The sequence below is a fragment of the Sus scrofa genome, chromosome 8 (genome assembly GCF_054392235.1).
Source record: "Sus scrofa isolate SSC_HxYL_T2T_F1_AM1 chromosome 8, Sscrofa_HxYL_maternal_Yorkshire_Landrace_v2.0, whole genome shotgun sequence".
Classification (NCBI taxonomy): Eukaryota; Metazoa; Chordata; class Mammalia; order Artiodactyla; family Suidae; genus Sus; species Sus scrofa.
In genome coordinates, this window is record NC_139390.1 from 3,590,758 (window position 1) to 3,609,610 (window position 18,853).

The following is an 18,853-nucleotide window of genomic DNA, read 5'->3' on the forward strand; positions in this document are numbered from 1 at the left end:
ATGTAATGATCCAAAACCTACAAAGACTTTTCCTACGTTACAACACCCAGCAAATGCAGTTATGGAAACCAACTCTCAGAACATTGTGGGGGAAAAGGACACGGCAGATTCCAGGAGCAACGGAGCCCTGGGCCCCAGGTGGGGTGGGGGTGGGAGGCGGGCACAAGCCGTGCAGGGGCTGCTTGGTGCCCTTGAAGCCCTGGCGCTCTCCAGCGGGCACTGAAGCACCAGCCTTCTCTTCAGCACCTCGTTTGAAAGTCAAAACAGGCCCTCCCCTATTTGAATCCAAAGCACAAGTTCTCCAAAAGAACATCTTCGCAAAGCTTTTACCAGAGGACGTGCAGACGGGGGAGGGCCCGGGGCTGTAACTTTTGCGAGGCTGGGCAGGCAAGTGTGGGGTGTCACAGCCTCCCCCCAGGCACCCCTACCCCTGCCACATTCCCAGCTTCCTTTCTGTGTTGGGACTCAATGGGTACAATTAAGAGAGCACAATCCCCAGACCCTGGCAGAGCTGTGAGGATCCAGATACACGGGCATCCACGAAGGAAGGCCCCGCGCAGCGGGAAGCCTGGCACAAGGCAGACTCCAGCAGCACAAGGCAGAGAAGGCTGGGGGTAGGCGGTGGGCCACGCCGAGCCAGGTGCAGCCAGGCAGGGGTGGAGGGTGGGGTGTGGAGGGGACGACACGTGTTATCCAGAGGGAAGAGCATGTGTTAGGGCCAAGGACAGAGGAGGGTGCTGTGGGGCACGGAGAGGGCAGCGCTGGCACAAGGGCTGGGCGGGCTGCTCCAGGGAACAGGAGCTTGAGTGCCGCCCCCTCGGCTCTCCACTCCCCGCTGCCCTTTTGCACACCACCCTCTGGCCGCCGACTCAGTGCCCATCCCACCAGCTTCCTTGTCCTCATCGCCCTCTGCTCCCACTCCCAGGCCTGTGTGCCCGCGTCCCTCCCTGCCCCTGAGGACAAGCGGCAGGTCACTGGTCTGGCCATCCGTCTTATCCCCTCCACTCAAGCAGCCCCTGGACAGCCTGCTGCAAGCCCAGCCTGATGGCAGGAGCAGGCTAGGTGCTCAGGGGACAGTGGCCTGCTTCTTGGTGAAATCTCACCAGAAACAAGCCAAGGGGCCTTGGCAGCTTTGTCATTTTCACTAGAGAAAAAAAGGTGAGCAGAGCCGCCCGAGGGAAACGCCTGTAAGTCAGGCCACGGCCCCACTGCCTCCTCGTGCGCTGGGAATACATCGAGCACCTTCCACGGGATGGAGAGCCCCCCTCCCACCCTGGCCATACCCTGGAGGTGAACACACACAGGGCACGCTCCTGCCGCAGGGCCTCTGCCCCCGCTGCTGCCTGGGCCTGACCCGCAGGGCCTGGAACCCTGCAGCCCTCCCTCCCCGGCCCGCCGGTCCCTCTTCAGCTCCGGGCTCTGTGCCTCGATCTCCACGGCACTTACCTCCATGTGAAGGGACCTGTTCCCGACTTGTCTGCCTCCCTGTTGTGTCCCCCGTTAGAATGTCACCTCGGTGACAGCAGGGACTCGGTTCTGCGCCCTCTGATGGGAATGCAGGAACCGGGAGCTTCGAGGTGACCGACCGGCAGGGGCAGGGGCCATCGCCCCGCCCAGTCCGCCCCCGACCTTTCCCAACTCTCCACGGGCTAGTGACAGTGACACTTCCGTGCTGGACAGGGTAAGTCTGACCACAGAGCCATAGGCCCTGCCCCTCCTTCCTGAAACAGCGGCTCAGGCGAACGCGTGGATGTGTTTGCGTTTCTCGATTCCCCGTGAGCAGCCGTCTGGCGTTTGTCAGCTGTCTCTCCAGCCATCTGGCAGCGGGCTCAGAAAGCTGCGCCCTCTAAACAAACTGTCAAATGTGAGTCTTTCCAGCAGGTAAGGCCACACAGCCCAGGTGGAGGCAGAAGACCCAGACTTTTCCATGCTCACTGTTCCCAGACCTGAGTAAAAAGCCCCCTCTCCTGTGGGGACTCGGTGTCCCCGCGAAACCCACAGCTTGGATGGCAGAGGGTACGTGATCGATTGTGCTCTGCACCCAGCTGGCCCGGAGGGAATCCAGAAAGCGGACGCCTCCCCGAGCTGCCACCACACAGAACAAGGGCTCCCTGAGGCTGAGCCTTCTAAAACCTCCAGCGTGAAATTCTCGAATCATCGCTCTGATTCCAACCATGGGGGTAGAAATCGATGTGCAAGTGAGGCATCTATTTCCCCGGCTTTTTTTTTTTTTTTTTTTGCTTTTGCTTTTGCTTTTGGGGGCCATGCATGTGACATATGGAAGTTTCCCAGCTAGGGTTCGAATTGGAGCTGCAGCTACCAGCCTACACCACAGCCACAGCAACACCAGGGCCAAGCCGGGTCTGTGTACACAACTCATGGCCATGCCGGATCCTTAACCCACTGAGCAAGGCCAGGGATTGAACCTGCATCCTCATGGATACTGGTTGGGTTTATAACCTGCTGAGGCGTAACAGGAACGCCTCCCCTGCTTTTGTAAAAGACAGCATTGAATTCATTCCCCACCAACTCGGCCAGCTGTGAGAACAGGATGATACTTTAAAGAAGAACCAGGGTGGGAGGGTCGATTAGGGAGCACGGGGTCCTGCAGCAGAGCAGAAAGCACAGGCCGAATGCTGACCTGGGATGGCACAGGGCCAGTTACCTAACACTTGGTCTGCCCATCTCTTGGTTTTTCTAGAGAAGCCAGAATTCCAGATTTTTATGCTAAAGTTCATGCTTTTTAAATGCTGGAAGATACCATGCGAGCCAGGTTAGTCAGAGGGCCCAGGTTGGTCCTTCAGCAATGACACTCAAACCTAGCTCCGTCCTGAACCAGAAGGCCTGAACACAAGTTACAGTGGCAGCTGCTGTATATACATCACAGTACCAGCCTCTGTGCTGCCTGCGTCCTTCACGCCAAACAGTCTGGACACTTATCTGAACATGTACTCACTGTTCCTGCCTCCAAGCCTGTGCTAGAAGTTTCTTCTACGCAGCGTGCTGTCCCACCAGCCTTCTCTACTTCCAACTGTGGCTTCGAGGCAAACGCAAGCAAAACCTCCTCTCCCGTTGGGAATTCAATCTCACCAATAAGGACAAGGAAGGGCGGGAAGGCTCCATGCTGTCCCCACCGAGACCGCCAGGCTCCCGCACACACACACTTAGACGCCCAGCAAAGCAGACACTAGACCATGGACGGGAGCAGAAACTGCCTCCCGTCCCTGGGGTTACCAGCCTTGGGAGGTGGGCTGAGGAGGGACAGTCAGCTGACCAAAGAGGCAAGACCCGTGTCTGTCTCCATCTGCTGTCCGGAGCTGACGAGGCGCTCCCGGGAAACACCCCCAGCCCAGCCCCTGGAAGATCTGGCGTAAGAGAAAGGGAGCTGGACTGAGCTCTAGAGATGTGGGTTCGAGTCCTGCCTCTGCCACCCCTCGGCCGGCCTGCAGAGCCCTCTCTGGAGTGTTCTTTCCTCATGTGCAAAGTGGTGCAGGTGCTTCCAGAATTGAGACGCTCGGAATAAAATGCAACAGGTCATAGCACTACCTTAACTCCTTCCTGACCTCAGGCCCGTGGCCCCTGCCTGGCCCTGCACCTCCCATCCTCACCTGCTCTCACGCCCTCCCCCACCTGCCCCCCAACTCCTTCCAGAGTTCCCAGCCTAGGCGCCTGCCACGTAACTGACTATAGATTTATTATGCTTATCTCTTTACTGCCAGTCCCCTCACCCCAGAGTGCCAGCTCCACGAGGGCAAGGTTTTTTTTCTGCTTAATTCACTGCTGTGAAATTGATGGCTGGATAGACAGGCAAATGGGATGAGATGACTGGATGGACAGGGGATGGATGGATGGATGGACAGATGACTGGATAGATGGATGGGTGGATGATGGACGGATGACGGCTGTATGATGGACGATGGATGATGGCTGGACGATGGCTGGCTGGATAGAGGGGTGGACGGATGCCGGATGGAGGATGAATGGAGAGATGATTGAAGGAATGAATGCATAGACAGGCAGATGGGTCCGCTCCTCGGTGCTGGGGAAGACAGGGAGGTGGGGAAGACAGGGAGGTGGGGAGCAAAGCCTGCGGGAAGTTGTTGGGTGGAGAAGCTACGAGCGTGACTCGTGAGAGTAGAGGGCAGAAGTGGCTGAGCAGGGAGGGAGACGCCGAGCCGAGGGCCTTCAGAGGCGAGAGAGAGTCCGCCTCAGTGGCAGAAAGAAAGGCTGCCTGGGAGAGGGGGCGTTTGAGCTGCGTCAATACAAACTGCCATGACACCGAGGGGACGGGTCCTCCTGGAAGGAAGGGGGGCATGAGCAAAGTGACAGGTGGGAGAGAGGCGATGTGACCTTGGAGTCCCCAGCCTCCTCGTCTGCCCCCTGCCCCCTCCCCCCAGGCCTTGAGCTCCTGTCACGTCCCCTCCTCCTGCAGCACCAGCCTTGGCCTGACCCAGGCAGTGAGTGCTTCCTGCTCTGACGCAGGCGACTCACGCGGCGTGTCCACGCGGCCAGAGCCCAGGATGCAGTGGCACGAGTGAACATGGAAAGAGCACGTACCGAGCGCCTACGACACTCCACGTGCCTGACACGCATGACCTCAGTGACCCCGAAACGACCTGGTCGTGGTTACACATGGGAGACTGGCCCACCCGGGGTCACCCGGCCAGGCGCTGGCAGGGACGAGGTTTGAGCCCAGGGCGGCCGGCTGGAAGCCCCCGGCCGTGCACAGTCGGGGGCAGGAGAGGAAGAAGGCGAGCCAGCGGTGAGACCGGGCACAGCTCCGGCGCTCAGGCCTCCACGCCCGGCGCCGGGCGGCACTGAAGTTGGCTGACAAGACCTCCAGGGCCTGCTCCCTCACCACCTAACATTCCTAATGATTAATCAGGACACACTAAGAAAATCCATAACTTTCTTAGGAACACCAGAGGGAGGAGCCGTGAAAATACCAAGCCGTGCCTCCTGTTCTGCAGCCTCTCCTCTCACCTGGGGGGCTGGCTTGGCCACTGTCACCCCATCGCTGCACCATGTGGCTACATGAGGAGACAGACTCCAGGTTTAAAAAGTGCAGCTGAAAGGACCTCCTGCGGGGAGGGGGGCTCTGAAGTCTCCAGCCTCTGCCTGTGTTTCTGGAATCTTCCTGGACAGAACCCCAGCCCCTACCCATACGTGTCCCCTGCCTGTCACTCCTGCATGCCCTGAGCACCCGCTGTGGGGTGGGCTCTGGGGTCTGGAGGAGGTGAAGATCCTGCTGTGCCTGCTCTCGAGGGGGAGTCGTGGTCCGTTTGAGCTGCAGGAAGAAAAATAGCATCGCTGTGCGGCTTCAACAACAAGCCTTTGCCTCTCGCCAGCTCTGGAGGCTGGAAGCCCGTGACCAGGGTTCCCATCTGCTCAGGACCCGCTTCCTTCGTCTCACTGGGTCCCCACGTGGCGGAAGGGGCCGGGGAGCTCACCAGGATCCCTTCTGTGAGGGCACTAATCCCATCCCCGGGGGCTCCACCCCCGTGAAGTAGTCACCCCCAAAGACTCCACCTCCAAACACCATCACACTGGGGGGTGGGCTTCAGCACATGATCGGGGGCGGGGCACAGACCCCGAGGCCGTGGCTGAGGTCCAGCTGGGCAGACAGGTGAGAAGTCAGAGAGCCAGAGCTGGCCCAGGTGTCGGCTGCGTGGAAAGAAGTATGGACTCGTCTCTGGAGACCAGGGATAGGACTGGGCTCTGCGGGGTCCCAGGACACCCCACAGAGGAGGGGATGCCGGAATTTGCTGGACTGGGGGAGAAGAACGGCCTTCCGGGTGAAGGGAAGACTGCGTTGGAGGCAGGCTTGGGGGGAGCGCCCCGGGGAGCCTGGTGCCTGGGAGGGGCTGAGGGGAGACATCCTGAAAGCAGGGTGGGCCCAGACGCCATCCCACAGCACCGGGAGCCACTGAAGGCCCTGGGGCCAAGGGGTGACACCATCTTTGTCTGTCACATCAGAGCCGTCTTTGGAAACATCACCCAGGACAGCGTGGATGTCACGGAGGCAGCAACGCCGGGGGTGAGGCTGCTCCAAATGAACGGATGAGGCCAAGCAAGCACCCAGAAGATGCCACGTCCAGTTCAGTTTTGCCTGCTGCCCTTAGTGACCTCAGGCCTGGGCCACAGGGGTCTTTCTGTCTGTCCCCAAGGCCTTCTTCCTCCTGGTCCTTCCCCAGCCAGCCCCCTGCCAGGGCAAACCCTCCCAAGCTCCGCTCCTCTGCCCTCTGACCGAGGGCATTTCCCTCACATGTGCACCCCCTCCTGTCTCCCGCAACGGGGGGGGGGGGGGCTGTGTCTTCTGCCTTTGTGCTCCCAGCCCAGCACACAGTAGGTGCCTCACAATTTTCCAACCACTGAACGGAGGACAGATGAGCCGCCGCCCAGACGGTGCTGCGTGGAGGGTTTATCTGAACCAACCACGTTTACGCCGTGGCCTTCCCACCTGCAGGTGCCCTGTCAGCGTGTCTGAACTGGAACCCATCTTTGAGATGGCTCCATCGCGCGAGTGAAATTAGCCGTCCTGCCCTCCCCCAGCCCAGGCGCCTCCCACAGTGGGGACCCACAGATAACCGGGAGGCCTGGTGGCCACGGCACCCTCTGCCCGGCTGCACCGCCTGTGCATTAGGCCTGGGAGGGTCGGCCAGCCCCAGGCCCAGCTGTGCTAGGCATTTACCGCGTAGCTGGTTCCTGCTCAGCCCGGAGGCCCGGAGACCCCGGGGGACCCGGCGCCAGGGCTGGAGTCTCAGATGTCCAATTACACAGCATACGCTTCGTGTTGCAGGGAAAAGACCCCTGATGGTCAGAGCGGCTGGGGCTTCCGCCTGGACTGTGTGACGGCCAAGTGGGGGCAGGGTCTGCGCCGTCAGGCCCGGGGCGGGGGGCGCAGGGCAGAGTGCCCGGCGCACAGATATCCGCTCCCCCTCCAGCAGCTCAGAAAGTCCAAGGGCAAGACAGCACCTGGGCTGAGCACCAGCCCCGCCCTCTGTGCAGCTCACTTGACCCCTGTGATGCCTGATGGGGCTGGTGTCCTGACCCCAACCTCGTGAAGCTGAGGCTCAGAAACTGGAGGCCACCAGCCCAGGGCTGTCAGCGTAGACACCATCCTAGTTCCCCGAGGCTGTGGTGCTAAAACACCACGAACGAGGGGCTTAAAGCAACCCGGTGGGGCTTCTCACCAGAGGCCGGTCCTCAGTTAGGGAGCTGGCCGGGCCCAGCTCCACCTGGAGGTGCTGAGAAAGCACCCTTCCGGCCTCTGGAGGACCCAGATGTGCCTTGGCTTGTGGCCGCATCCCTCCAGCCATTGCCCCCACCCACCTGGCCTCTCCTCTGTGTCTGTGTCCCAATCTCCTCTTCTTAGAAAGACCAGCCCACCTGCTCCAGCATCACCTCCTCAAAGACCCCAGTCCCTGGGTCTGGCCCACCTGCTCCAGCATCACCTTCTCTGGACCGGATCACGTCTGCAAAGGCCCCGTTGCTAAAAAAGGCCACATTCACGGGTTCTGGGTGGACATGAACTTGGGGGGAACCCTGCTCAGGCCACGCTTCTTCCCCCACACGTGGCTGCTCTGAACAAACGCTGTCACTTCACTTCCCAGCACACCGGGCACAGCCCGCCCTGCTCCCCTTCGGATGGTTCGTGCGGGAAACAGAGGCTCCTCCACGGCTGCGGAGCTCATTTCAGTCTCTCCCAATGCCCCCCCCCCACAAAGATTTCCCACCTGCTCCCTCCCGGGGCTTGGAGCTCCAAAGGCCTTTTTCCGCAGGTCAGATGGGCTCATGTGGGGGGCTGGGGACTCTGGGCAGCATCCAGCTCCACTGGGGGTCCCAGGGCTTCCGGAACTTTCCAGGACATCTGGAGGGAGGCTCCTGGCCACGGAGGAAGCTGCTCACATCTATCACTCTCCTCGGGGGAGCTTCACCGCGAGGCCGTGGCCGGGCCGGCTCTAGGAGGCCGCGTGGGACCCAAGCCGCGGCCGCTGGCCGACCTTTCTGTGGCGCCTGCAGACATGACGGTCCCACTGTCTCTCAAGCGGGCCCAGGGCTTGGGGCGGGGGGCAAGGGGTAGCTCAAGAGCTCCTCCATGCAGGGCACACAAGCTCAGTTCAAGAAAGTCCTTCCTGCAAAGGACTGATGACAAATGCTGCGTGGAAATAGGAAGACCCAGCCAGGCCACAGGCTGTGACAAGGGGCACAGAGGGGCTCCCTGAGGTTAGGGGTGGGGACCCCCTCTTTGTAACCCAGCTCCACAGACCCCACGGCCATCACGGCAGCACAAGCTCCAGGGACGGTGGCCCAGGCTGGGGAGAGTGAGACCCAGCAAAGAAGGCCTAGATCTTGCTGGCACGTGAGTCAGGTACAGATGGGAGGAGGAGGAGGTGGGAGCAGACAGGTGGCAGAGGGCCCAAGGGAGCGAGGGGCGAGGGCTCGTCTCTCCATCCAGGGAAAAGCCACCTGGCGCCCCAGCTCCGGCAGGGCACAGGGCCGCAGTCCACCAGCCAGAGTGGACAAATCGCCAGCTGAGCACGGATCGGAGCCCGAGTGCGGGGATAAGATGTTTTGGTTACGCCCCCAAAAGTACAAAGGATAAAAGAGCAACAAAATACAATGCACACAACCGACAGACTGCGCTTCCTTAGCATGGAAGACGCTGTCTTTCAAAAGACACTGTTCTCTTCAAGAGAAGAGAAGGAAAAAGACAAGCCACAGACTGGGAGGAGATATTTGCAAATCACCACATGAATATGATAAAGGCCTATGCACGCAGGGAGAACTCTCGAAACACAATAACAAGGACAAAAGCAACAACTTAAAAAGAGTCTAGCAGACACCTCATCAAAGAAGAGAGAGAGAGACGGCAAAAGCCCAGAAACAGTCTCGGACACCATCAGTCATGGGGAACCAGAGACAGAAACCACCGCAGCCCTACTAAAACGGCTAAAATCAAAAACACGGCGACACCCAGTGCAGGCGAGGATGGTGAGAACTGGGATCTCACTCTTTCTCATCGCGGGTGGAAATGTCGCATGGCACAGGTGACAGCTTTTTCAAAAGTTCAACATGATTGAGCCATCCCACCCGTGCCTGGACATTCGCCCACGAGAAGGAAGGCACAGCGCCCCACAAAGACCTGCATTCACAGCAGCGAAAAACTAGAAACAAGCCAAGAGTCCATCAGACAGCGGGGTGTCCAAATAGTGGGGTGCAGGAAACTAACCCCCGGCTGGGAGACACGACGAACTGGATAAATCTCAGAACAATTGCGGGTGGGAGGGTCGTGATAGGATTCCAGGGATGGAAGAGCCGAGAAGAGCAACCTGATTCCAGTGACGGAGCAGCGGGTGTCTGGGGAGCAGGCGGGGTCCTAAGGGGCAGGAGGAAACCCAGGGGGTGATGGATCCTCCCCTGATGTGGCCGTGGTCTCACAGGGGCACCCAGCTGGGCAACCTTACCAAACTGTGCCCTTGAAAGAGGCACCGTTAACTGCCTATCGATCACACTTCAATAAAGCCGTGTTTTAAAGACCGTGGCTCTCTGGCTCACGCCGAGGGTTGCAGTATCAGATCGCAGGGCTGCTTCCATGTACAGCTTTCGCTTTGTAGGTTTGCTGCCCAGGTTTCCTCTAAAATCCGTCTTTACCACCTAAAATCTTTACAGTCCAGGGCAGGACACACTCCCAATGGAAGGTCGAAGCCCTGGAGGGAAGACAACCCCTCCCAACCCACCCAGCTTCTGTCTGCCCTTGGCCCTGACCTGCTATGAGCCGGGGGGCCGTGAACTTCCACTTCAAGAACTGGGGCTGCTCAAGGCTCTGAGAGGTTTCTAGTCCAGTGGTTCACAAACCTTTTTTTTTCCCTTTCTTTCTTTTTTTGGGCCAAACGTGCGGGATATAGAAGTTCCTGGGCCAGGGGTCAAATCAGAGCTGCAGCAGCCAGCCTAGCTCACAGCCACAGCCACGCCAGACCTCGAGGCACGTCTGCAACCTATGCCACAGCTTGCAGCTACGCCAGATCCTTAACCCACTAAGCGAGGCCAGGGATCGAACCCGAGTTTTTATGTATACTATGTCGGGTTCTTAATCCACTGAGCCATAACGGGAACTCCCACAAACCATTTTTATTTTTTTTATTTATTTATTTTTGGCTTTTTGCTATTTCTTTGGGCCGCTCCTGCGGCATATGGAGGTTCCCAGGCTAGGGGTCGAATCGGAGCTGTAGCCACCGGCCTACGCCAGAGCCACAGCAACGCGGGATCCGAGCTGCGTCTGCAACCTACACCACAGCTCACGGCAACGCCGGATCCTTAACCCACTGAGCAAGGGCAGGGACCGAACCCGCAACCTCATGGTTCCTAGTCGGATTCGTTAACCACTGCGCCACGACGGGAACTCCCCACAAACCATTTTTAAAATAAAATCTATTTGCAAGACTCAGCTTACAAGGTGGACAGAAGTGCTTTATCTGTGTGCAAGGTTATGTAATAAATTCGGCTTTTAAAGCCAGGCGACTCAGATAGGGAGGCCGCTCCCAAGATCATGTGTCTCTGCCTGGGTCCCGCCAGTGTTCTGGCTGCTTCCCCAGCCACCTGTTTCGTGGGAGATTCTGATTCCGACCGGAAAGGTGTGTCACTGACAGACTCCGCCCCCTGAGACACACTCGGGCCTAAAATCTATGCATGTGTACAGAGTGACCGTCCCCGGGGGCTCAGACACGTGCACATGCGGACGGCAGGGGAAGCTCTCTTGCATGGTCCCTACACACGAGGCAGCCCGCAGCCGGGGAGGGTGGCCGGGCCCAGGGGTCAGGGTGTGCACACGGCTTCATCGGGGCTTACACAACCAAGTGACGTTCTGGAGTCCAAATCAAGGGTTTGGGGCAGCCCTGACATCTGCCTCAAGGAACCCCAAGCTTTGGAATCCCTGCTTTGTGAAGGCCCATTTTGTCCATGAGCAGCTAAGGCCTGGGGTGGCGGGGGTGGGGTGCCTTCCGATGTCCTGGCGGCAGGAATGGAAGCTGGTCCTGGAAGGATGCCCCAGGCCCTTCCTCCTCCCGCACCCACCACCTGCACTGCAGCAAAGGTCACCTCCACACACTGGGCCAGGCACCCCTGCCTCCCGCCGAGCTGACCACCTGCCTCCTTCAGGCTCTGGCGCCAGGAGGCCAGGATTCAAACCCCAGTCCACCACGTAGTAGCCGTGTGACCTCAGACAATTGACTTAGCCCCTCTGTGACTCAGTTTCCCTGTCTCTAAAATGGGCTGACGACTGTACCTACTTCCATGAGTTGCTGAGATTAAACGCAAGGCTGCAGGTGCACAGCTTAGCAGAGGCCGGGCTGGGGGTGGGGCCGGACAACCGTCAGCGCTTCAGAGCAAGATCCCTCTGGCCTCCGGTGTCCTGCCACCAGCCACGCTCTCTCTGCTCGGCCAACGCCTCTCTCCCCGCTCCAAGTTGCCAAACCCACCCATCCTCAAGCCCCTCTAGGAAGCCTACCCCACTTCCCAGAGTGGAAAACCCACATGTGAGAACTCCCGTTTCTTTTATGTATTTATTTACTTATTTAGTCTTTTTATGGCCGCACCTGAGACATATGGAGGTTCCTGGGCTAGGGGTCTAATCAGAGCTACAGCTGCCCGCCTGCACCACAGTCACAGCAACACCAGATCCAAGCTGTATCTGCGACCTACGCTGCAGCTCGAGGCAATGCCAGATCACTAACCCACTGAGCATGGATACTAGTCAGGTTCTCAACCCGCTGAGCCACAACGGGAACTCCTTCTTGGTCGATTCGGCCACCTCCCGGAGGCCCCGTTCCCTCGCCTGCACGTCAGGGGGACACCCAGGCTGGCAGAACTGCTGCAGAGAGGGCACAAGCTGGCCCTTGGAACCGCCTGCCTGGTGCCTCCCAAGCCACCCATGCCGGCCCTGCTCCCCAGATGATCTCTGGGCCGAGTTACCCAGCTCTGTCCCTCTGCCCTTAATGGATCTGCACAAGCTGGGGCTGAGCCTCTGCCTCTCCTTGGAGCCCAGCCCAGAGCCAAGAGGAGCAAAGATGCATTGTAACCATCAACTGGATGGAATTCAATTCCCACAGCTTTGCGGCTCCATTTCAGAAGAATTCAAAAAGAGGAATATATCTCAAAAACGTTTAGCAGCAACCAGAAGCCACGAGCCTGTAGGAAAGGCTTGCTTCACGCTCCCATTTACAGATGCTCCAGAAAAGAGCCCCTCCGCCTCTGCTCTCCAGGTGACGAGATGTCCAAGCTGGCCCCTGACCCCGCCTCAGAGGAGGAAGAGGCCCGACCTTCGGCTGCCAGGAAGATCGAAGCCCTCACGTGGTGTTCAGGTGCATTAAAACTGTTCCGAATCCCTGAGTCCCCAGTGCTAGGAAACGGACCCAAAAGTCAGAGCCCTCAACTCCATCACCCATGTGCCTCCAGGTCGCTGGGTCACCTGGGCGAGTGACTTGGCCTCTCTGGGCTGCTGCACATTCGCACACAGGAGCTAAAGTACCCACAGTTCATGGGAGTTCATGTCCGTGCACGCAGGACCCTGCCAAGCGCCATCGAGAGCCTCACGGCTGGCAGGGTGCTGGACCCAGACACCCACCACCCAGCGAACAGGGCCGGCCAACATGGGAAGAAGCCAGCAGAGGGAGGGAGGGCCCCCCAGGGGCTCCAGAAAAGCTCCATAACAGAGCCCAGCAGGTGAGCCTTGAGAAGGAAGAAGAAACAGGGTCATGTGAACAGTGACCCTGGACTCAGGAGGAGTCGGGACCAGAAGGCCTTGGTGGAGAAGGCACAGAGCCATGGGCGTGTGGACAGAGCTGCCCGCACAGGCCAGCCAGGGTCTGCGGTTTCTCCTGGAGAGGCAGGAGGGAGGGCAGAGAGGAGGCAGGGACAGAGCGGAGGGGAGGACGCGGTGCGTGAGGGCCAGACGTGCCAGGGGCGGGGAGGAGCCGGGCGGGCAAGTGGGCGGCCAACTGACTCCTTTAGGGACAGGGACAGAGACGGATCCGGCCCAAGGCTGCTCACGTGTCTGCGGGCAAACCCCGACTCTGTCACCCTCTGCAGCGCGCCACTGCTCCAGGACCAAGCTGTTGTTCTAGAAGCCCAACAAGGAGGAGAGCAGGTGTTCGCCCCAAATGCAGAACCCAGTGCCCCACCTTTGGCCTCTATGGCCCAGGGAGGTGGGGCTCAAACCCATTAACCCCAAGTATGTGGGTCAGAAGAGCCCCCAGAAAGGTGACAAGTGGCCAGCAGGGGAAGCTGCTCAGGCAGAGCCCAAGGTCGCCAGCAGGCAGGGCCGGCAGAGGAAGGGAGAGGTGAGCTGGGGGCGGGGTCCCACCCTGAGGCCAGCCAAGCATCCACCTCCACCCTGGAGCAGGAGCCTGAGCCCGTAAGGAGCCTGGTGAGGGGCGGCCGGCTGGGCCAGGGAGGAGGGAGCGCCCCTGGCGGGTGGGAGAGGCCAGAGGGGAGGCCCCCTGTCCCCCCGACTTGAGCAGGGCCCACCTGCCCTAACTGCACCAGCAGCACGAGCAGAGGGGCTGAAGGGGAGCCAAAGACGCCTTGTGAGAGAAGCAAAAGGCAGAAGCTCATACCCCACAGTATACATGCCAGCACACGCACACGCACACACATGCACGCACACACACGCACGCACACACACGCACACTCACACACACACACACACCCTGCTCTCAGCTCCGCGCCTGCCCCCGTGGCCTGGCCACAGCTCTGCCATCCTCCCCGGGTGTTCACAGAGCGTCTGCCAGCTCCCACCCTCGGCCTTCCCTCCCTGCGAGGAAGATGCGGAAACAACGAACAGCCCAGCGCAGAGGGAAGCTGAGCAAAGCCTGGAGGGAGCAGTGGCCACAGCCAGGCCCCGAGGCCCAGGCCCGCATCCCAGGGTGGCCGGGGTGGCCCGTGTGGCCGGAGTGGCCGGGACAGGCATTTCGGCCCCGAGCCTCCACGTCCCCGTCGAGGACATGAGGAAACGCCCCCCCCCCCCGCCCGGGGCCCCCCAGGCAGCTGTCTGAGAGAGCGCGCAGGAGGTCGTGCACAGCCAAGGAGCTGTTTTTCTTCTTTTCTGGATGAATTACTTATGGAAAGAACTTCCAGGCTGCTTGGAAGTGAAGGGGAGGCGCGTCGTGCATGGAATCTTCCGGAATCCCCTCCCGGGGCCTGCGAGCATCGTCCCAGCACAGCGCTGTCTTTGTCTGGCCCTGAGAGCGGCTGGGGCCGGGAAAGAAGGGGCTGCAGGGCGATCGGGCTCAGACTTGGGCAGCCAGCTGCTCTGTGCCTCCCTGGGGATCTCTGCCAGGTCTGAGCCTCCCCGGCCTCAGTGTCCCCAAAACACAGCAGGCGCCCGAGAACTGGGCTGAAACCCAGGAGATGGACGGCGTGACCTTTCACCCTCCCCCAGGCACCAAAGCAGCTCTGGTCCCCTGGGCGTGGGGGTCAGACAGACCCCTTCTTTGTCAAAGAACTAAGTCCAGGCTCTGGGTGTTGGAAAGGCCCCCAGCCCAGGCTCCTCGGCATCCAGGTTCTGCCTGTTGTCCCACTGACCCGAGATCTGTCCTGGCTGCTTGCTGCTGTGCCCACACCCCTCCAGGGACCAGGCCACCCCCAGCCTCCAAGCAGCTCTGCACATCGTCCTGAGCAGAGATCTGTCTGCAGGAACGACCCCCAGCCCAGCACAGAACACGTCTGTGCCCCCTTCCCAGGACAAGCTTCTGGGAACCAGGGCAGCTCCATGGCACACCCCCCAGCCCCGGGAGCCCCCCCCGCCGAGAGTGTCTCCAGGCAACAGTGTCAAGACCCCATCCAGCGCCTCTGTGCCAACCACGTCATCCTCAGAATGGAACGCAGTGGTCACGGCCTGTCCCTGCTCCCCCCGGACCCAGCAGGACTGGAGCCCCCCCCGCCCCTGCTTCCTGTACCCTCCCTCGGAGCCTGCCCACCAGCCACCCACCCGCCCCAGAAATCAGAACTTCATCCTTCATTCCAGAAGTTCCCTCTCCCTCCAGCTCCAGACAAGCCGGCCCTGGCTTTGTCCTCCGCCCACAGCTTCCGCCAGCATGGGTGCCCTGCCCGGACCCCCTGCCCACAGGCCTGTGCCCCCCACTCCCACCTCTGCACCTGAATTCTGCCCGGCATGCAACCCGCTGGCTGACTGGCATGGTCAATACTACTCAGGGAGCATTTGGGGGGCGCAGGGCGGGAGCGGGGTGCCAGGGACCGGCCACAAGCCACCCCCCCCAAGGCAAGCTCAGGACTGTGAGTCAGCGTGGGAAGTGGCCGCAGCAGGGGGCGGCTGAAGTGGCCCCCAGAGGCCCTGCACCAGCCCCTCTGCCCTCTGGTGACAGGGGCCGAGCCCCAGCCACAGGGGACAGGGTCTTGGGTCTTCCTCCTCCTTTGTCAGACAACAGCCTCCCGCTGGACTCCCTGCCTCCGGCCTCGGCCTCCACCCACTCTGTCCCCTGTTGGCCAGCAGCACGAGCAGTCAGTCCACCACCCTCTCCGCCGGAGGGACCTGACAGCGACTACCCGGACCAGGCGTGGCAGAGCGAGCGCGTGCGCCGCCACCAAGCAGCTAAGCGACAGACACGAGTCCTCGCGCAGTTCGGGAGGCCGCACGTCCAAGGTCACGGCGTGGGCAGCGTCGTTTCTCCTCAGGCCCCTCTCCCTGGCCTGCAGATGGCCTCTCCCTGTGGCCTCACGGGGTCGGTGTCCCTCTTCTTAAAGATCCAGTCGGACTGGATCAGGACCCCCTGGTGGCCTCATCTTGCCTTCACCACTTTTTAATGGCCCACCTCCACCTGCACCTGCACCTGCAGTCATTCTGAGGTGCTGGGGGTCGGGGGCTTCCTCGGGGACTTGTGGGGACATGGCTCCGCCCATAACAGCACCCAGGCGCCTACCCTCCCTCCACGCTGCCCTCCAGCGGCTGTACTTCCTGCTGGGCCTGGGCCCTAAGTCCTTTCACGTCGTGGATCAGAAGCTCGGGTTAGTGGAGGGTCTGCGGACGGGGTCAGTGAGCAGGGGCACCGCCCAGGGGCCGGTTCTCCCTGGCGGGGCGTGGGGCTGTGGCTGCATCTGGGGGATATGGAATGTGGGCATGTCCAGGCCCAGCCCCTCCTCCCACCCCACCCCCCACTGCCCACCACCTGGCATCGGAAGGACCCCAAGACCTCAGTCACGGGGAGCCTTGGTCCCTGACCCACCAGTAGAAGCTACCAGCTGAACACGGCTCTGAACCACCGACCTGAGCAAGACAGAAACTTCAAATGTGCTGAGCGCCCGAGGGGAAGGGGTGTGTCACAGTGTTCCCCTGGCCCCCAGCCCTGTCCGCCACCTGCTGTGCAACTGCGGGGCCAGGGGAAGGGAAGCAGGAGGAGATGGGGGGGCCCAGGGGCGCCTGAGGGAGGGGTGGGGCCCACGCATCTCTACTTCAGAGCTGGCCGAGCATCCCTCCTCGGCGGGGCTGTGGTCCATCAGAAGAATGTTCTGAGGAAAAAAAGATCAAAGTAGAAACGGCACCAAGAAGCCCAGCAAGTAAGCCTGACTCCAGGCGACGTGACCCTGGCCAGAGCTCCCTGGCTGGAATCGAGGTGCCCTGACATCTGACTCATCTGCCTCCGCTGTGTCTCTTCTTAAGAAGGAGAAGCGGGCAAAGCAAGGGGCCATGCCTCCCAGGGTAGCCGGAGTCCCCTGCTGCAGGCCGGGGACACCCTGTCCTCTGCAGACTCCAGGCCCAGGCCCGCTCCACGCTCCTGCCCTGGCCGTGCTCTGCTCCGGCCTCTCTGCTGTCTGCCCAGCCCGGGTCCAGCTCTTCAGAGAAGAAAAGAAAGCTGAGGGGACCGGCCCCTACCGTGCACCTGTGGTGTGTCACCAGGGCCACGTCACTCACACAACCCAAGGACAGGTACGAGGCCTGCGGACAATGGAGCCTCAGGGATCCTCGCTCAAGGAACTCGCTGCGCGGAGGGGAGAAGGGAGGCCGCCCGCCTACCCTCATTCCGCCTGCTCGTCATCACGTCTCCCACCTGCAGACCCCACAAACCCTCGCCTCCTAACACAGTTTGTGGGGTCCAGAGGCCACCCCACACGCTGAAATGAACTCGTCCTTCAAAAGGTCTCGTTAAACTTGACAGTGGCACAAGCTCACCGCAGCCCAGACTGAAAACAAACACAAAGGAGAACGAACGAGGGATGGAGGGGACTCGATACCCCCCGGATGGCGCCAAGTCCCCCCGAACGCCTCTCGAGCACGGGCGGGAGGCGTGGAGGGATTCTGAAGCAGCAGAAAGTGAGGGGACGGCTCTCTTTTCAGAAGAGCAAGCGAAGGAAAAGGAAAAGCACAAAGACTCCATCGTCACCCACAGACGTGATCCATTCACTCCGCCTCTGGGAGAGAACCCGATGGGAGACCGTACGAGGAAAAGAGTGTGTGCACACGTGCCACTGCGTCACTTTGCTGGACAGCAGCAACTGACACAACACTGTAGATCAACGATGCCCTAGTTTTCTAAAAAGCCAACGCTCAAAAAAAAAAAAAAAAAAAAAAAAAAAAAAAAGAAGATCTGTTGGTAACTCTGAAGCCCGAGCTCCCAACACAGCTAAGAAGTTGTGCGGGTTAGAGTTCCTGTCGTGGCTCAGCAGTTAACAAACCCAACTAGGATCCGTGAAGGTGCAGGTTCGATCCCTGGCCTCGTTCAGGGGGTTAAGGATCTGGCGTTGCCGTGAGCTGTGGTGTAGGTCGCAGGCACGGCTCGGCTCCCGCGTTGCTGTGGCTCTGGCGGAGGCCAGCAGCTGTAGCTCCGACTGGACCCCTGGCCTGGGAACCTCCCTATGCCAGGGGTGCCGCCCTAAAAAGACCGAAAAAAAGAAAAACTTGCCAGTCTTTACTTCAGGAAGGTGGGGGCGCCGCCCTGGTGTGGACACCCCGTCCCTGGGGAGGCGGTGCCCGCGCCAGGGCCATCTTCCCCCCACCCGGCACCGGCTCCTCCTTGGGAAGGTCCTCCCGGGCGCTAATTTTGGAAAATCAACTCAGACTTGCTTTTCACGCCCCCGCCTGCCCTCGGATCTGCACATGTGGACGAGGGCGCGGAGCACCTGCCGCGACACTCTTCCATCATGCAGGCGGCGCCCCAGGACCACGGGCACCCTCGGCCACAGAGGTGTGCAGGAGAAACCACCACCCCGCTGAGGCCCCCACACCAGGGGCACACGGAGCTAAGCCACTCACGCACGACCGTGAAACCCCTGGAGCACTGATCGGCCAAAAGCCTGGTGTGTGCTGATGCCACAAAGGACTGTCTGACATGCTCACCACAGTGCATAGAAGGCGACACGCATACACACACTGCACGCACACGGACTGTCCACTGCGCGCCAGACACCATTCTAGAAGCCGGGGTACAACAGTGGACAAATGGACAGACGCGCGTTCGTCCACTGGGGGAGACAGATGGTCAGCAAACAGGACGTGGTTATTCCAACTGGGTCAACACCACGGAGAAAACAGAGCGGGACACAGGGCATGTGGGGTGGGTCCGGGTAGCCGTTCTCAGCCAGGAGGTCAGGGACACGCATGCAGTGAGGACACTGAGAAGTGACCCCTGTGCACTGCCCGGAGGCGGAGGCAGAGCTGGGCAGACATCCGGCTGCAGGAAGGGCGGCCGGGGAGCGGGACTGGCAGGTGCAGAGGCCCTGAGGCTGGCGTGTGCTCGGAGAAGCCCACGCGCGGGGGCAGCTGCAGTGGGTGAGGAGGCGGGGGAGAGGCGGAGAGGAGCTCGGAGGGCCAGGAATGAGCTTGGCTCTTCTGGGTGAGGCGGGA

General features: G+C 60.6%; 1 protein-coding gene across 38 annotated transcripts in view; it reads right to left on the minus strand.

Moving 5' to 3' along the window:
- The window catches only part of SORCS2 (sortilin related VPS10 domain containing receptor 2), a 507,067-nt gene that overhangs the window by 346,387 nt on the left and 141,827 nt on the right, over nt 1-18,853 (minus strand). For 10 of the 38 annotated variants that reach the window (XM_084971464.1, XM_084971462.1, XM_084971463.1 and 7 more), the window contains exon 1: nt 1,447-1,689. The exons of the other annotated variants lie outside the window; for them this stretch is intronic. In XM_084971464.1, coding sequence (XP_084827590.1) covers nt 1,447-1,452 — 6 coding nt within the window. In that variant the 5' untranslated portion in view covers nt 1,453-1,689. Of the gene's footprint in view, nt 1-1,446; nt 1,690-18,853 lie in introns of those variants that run through there. 38 annotated transcript variants of the gene reach the window in all.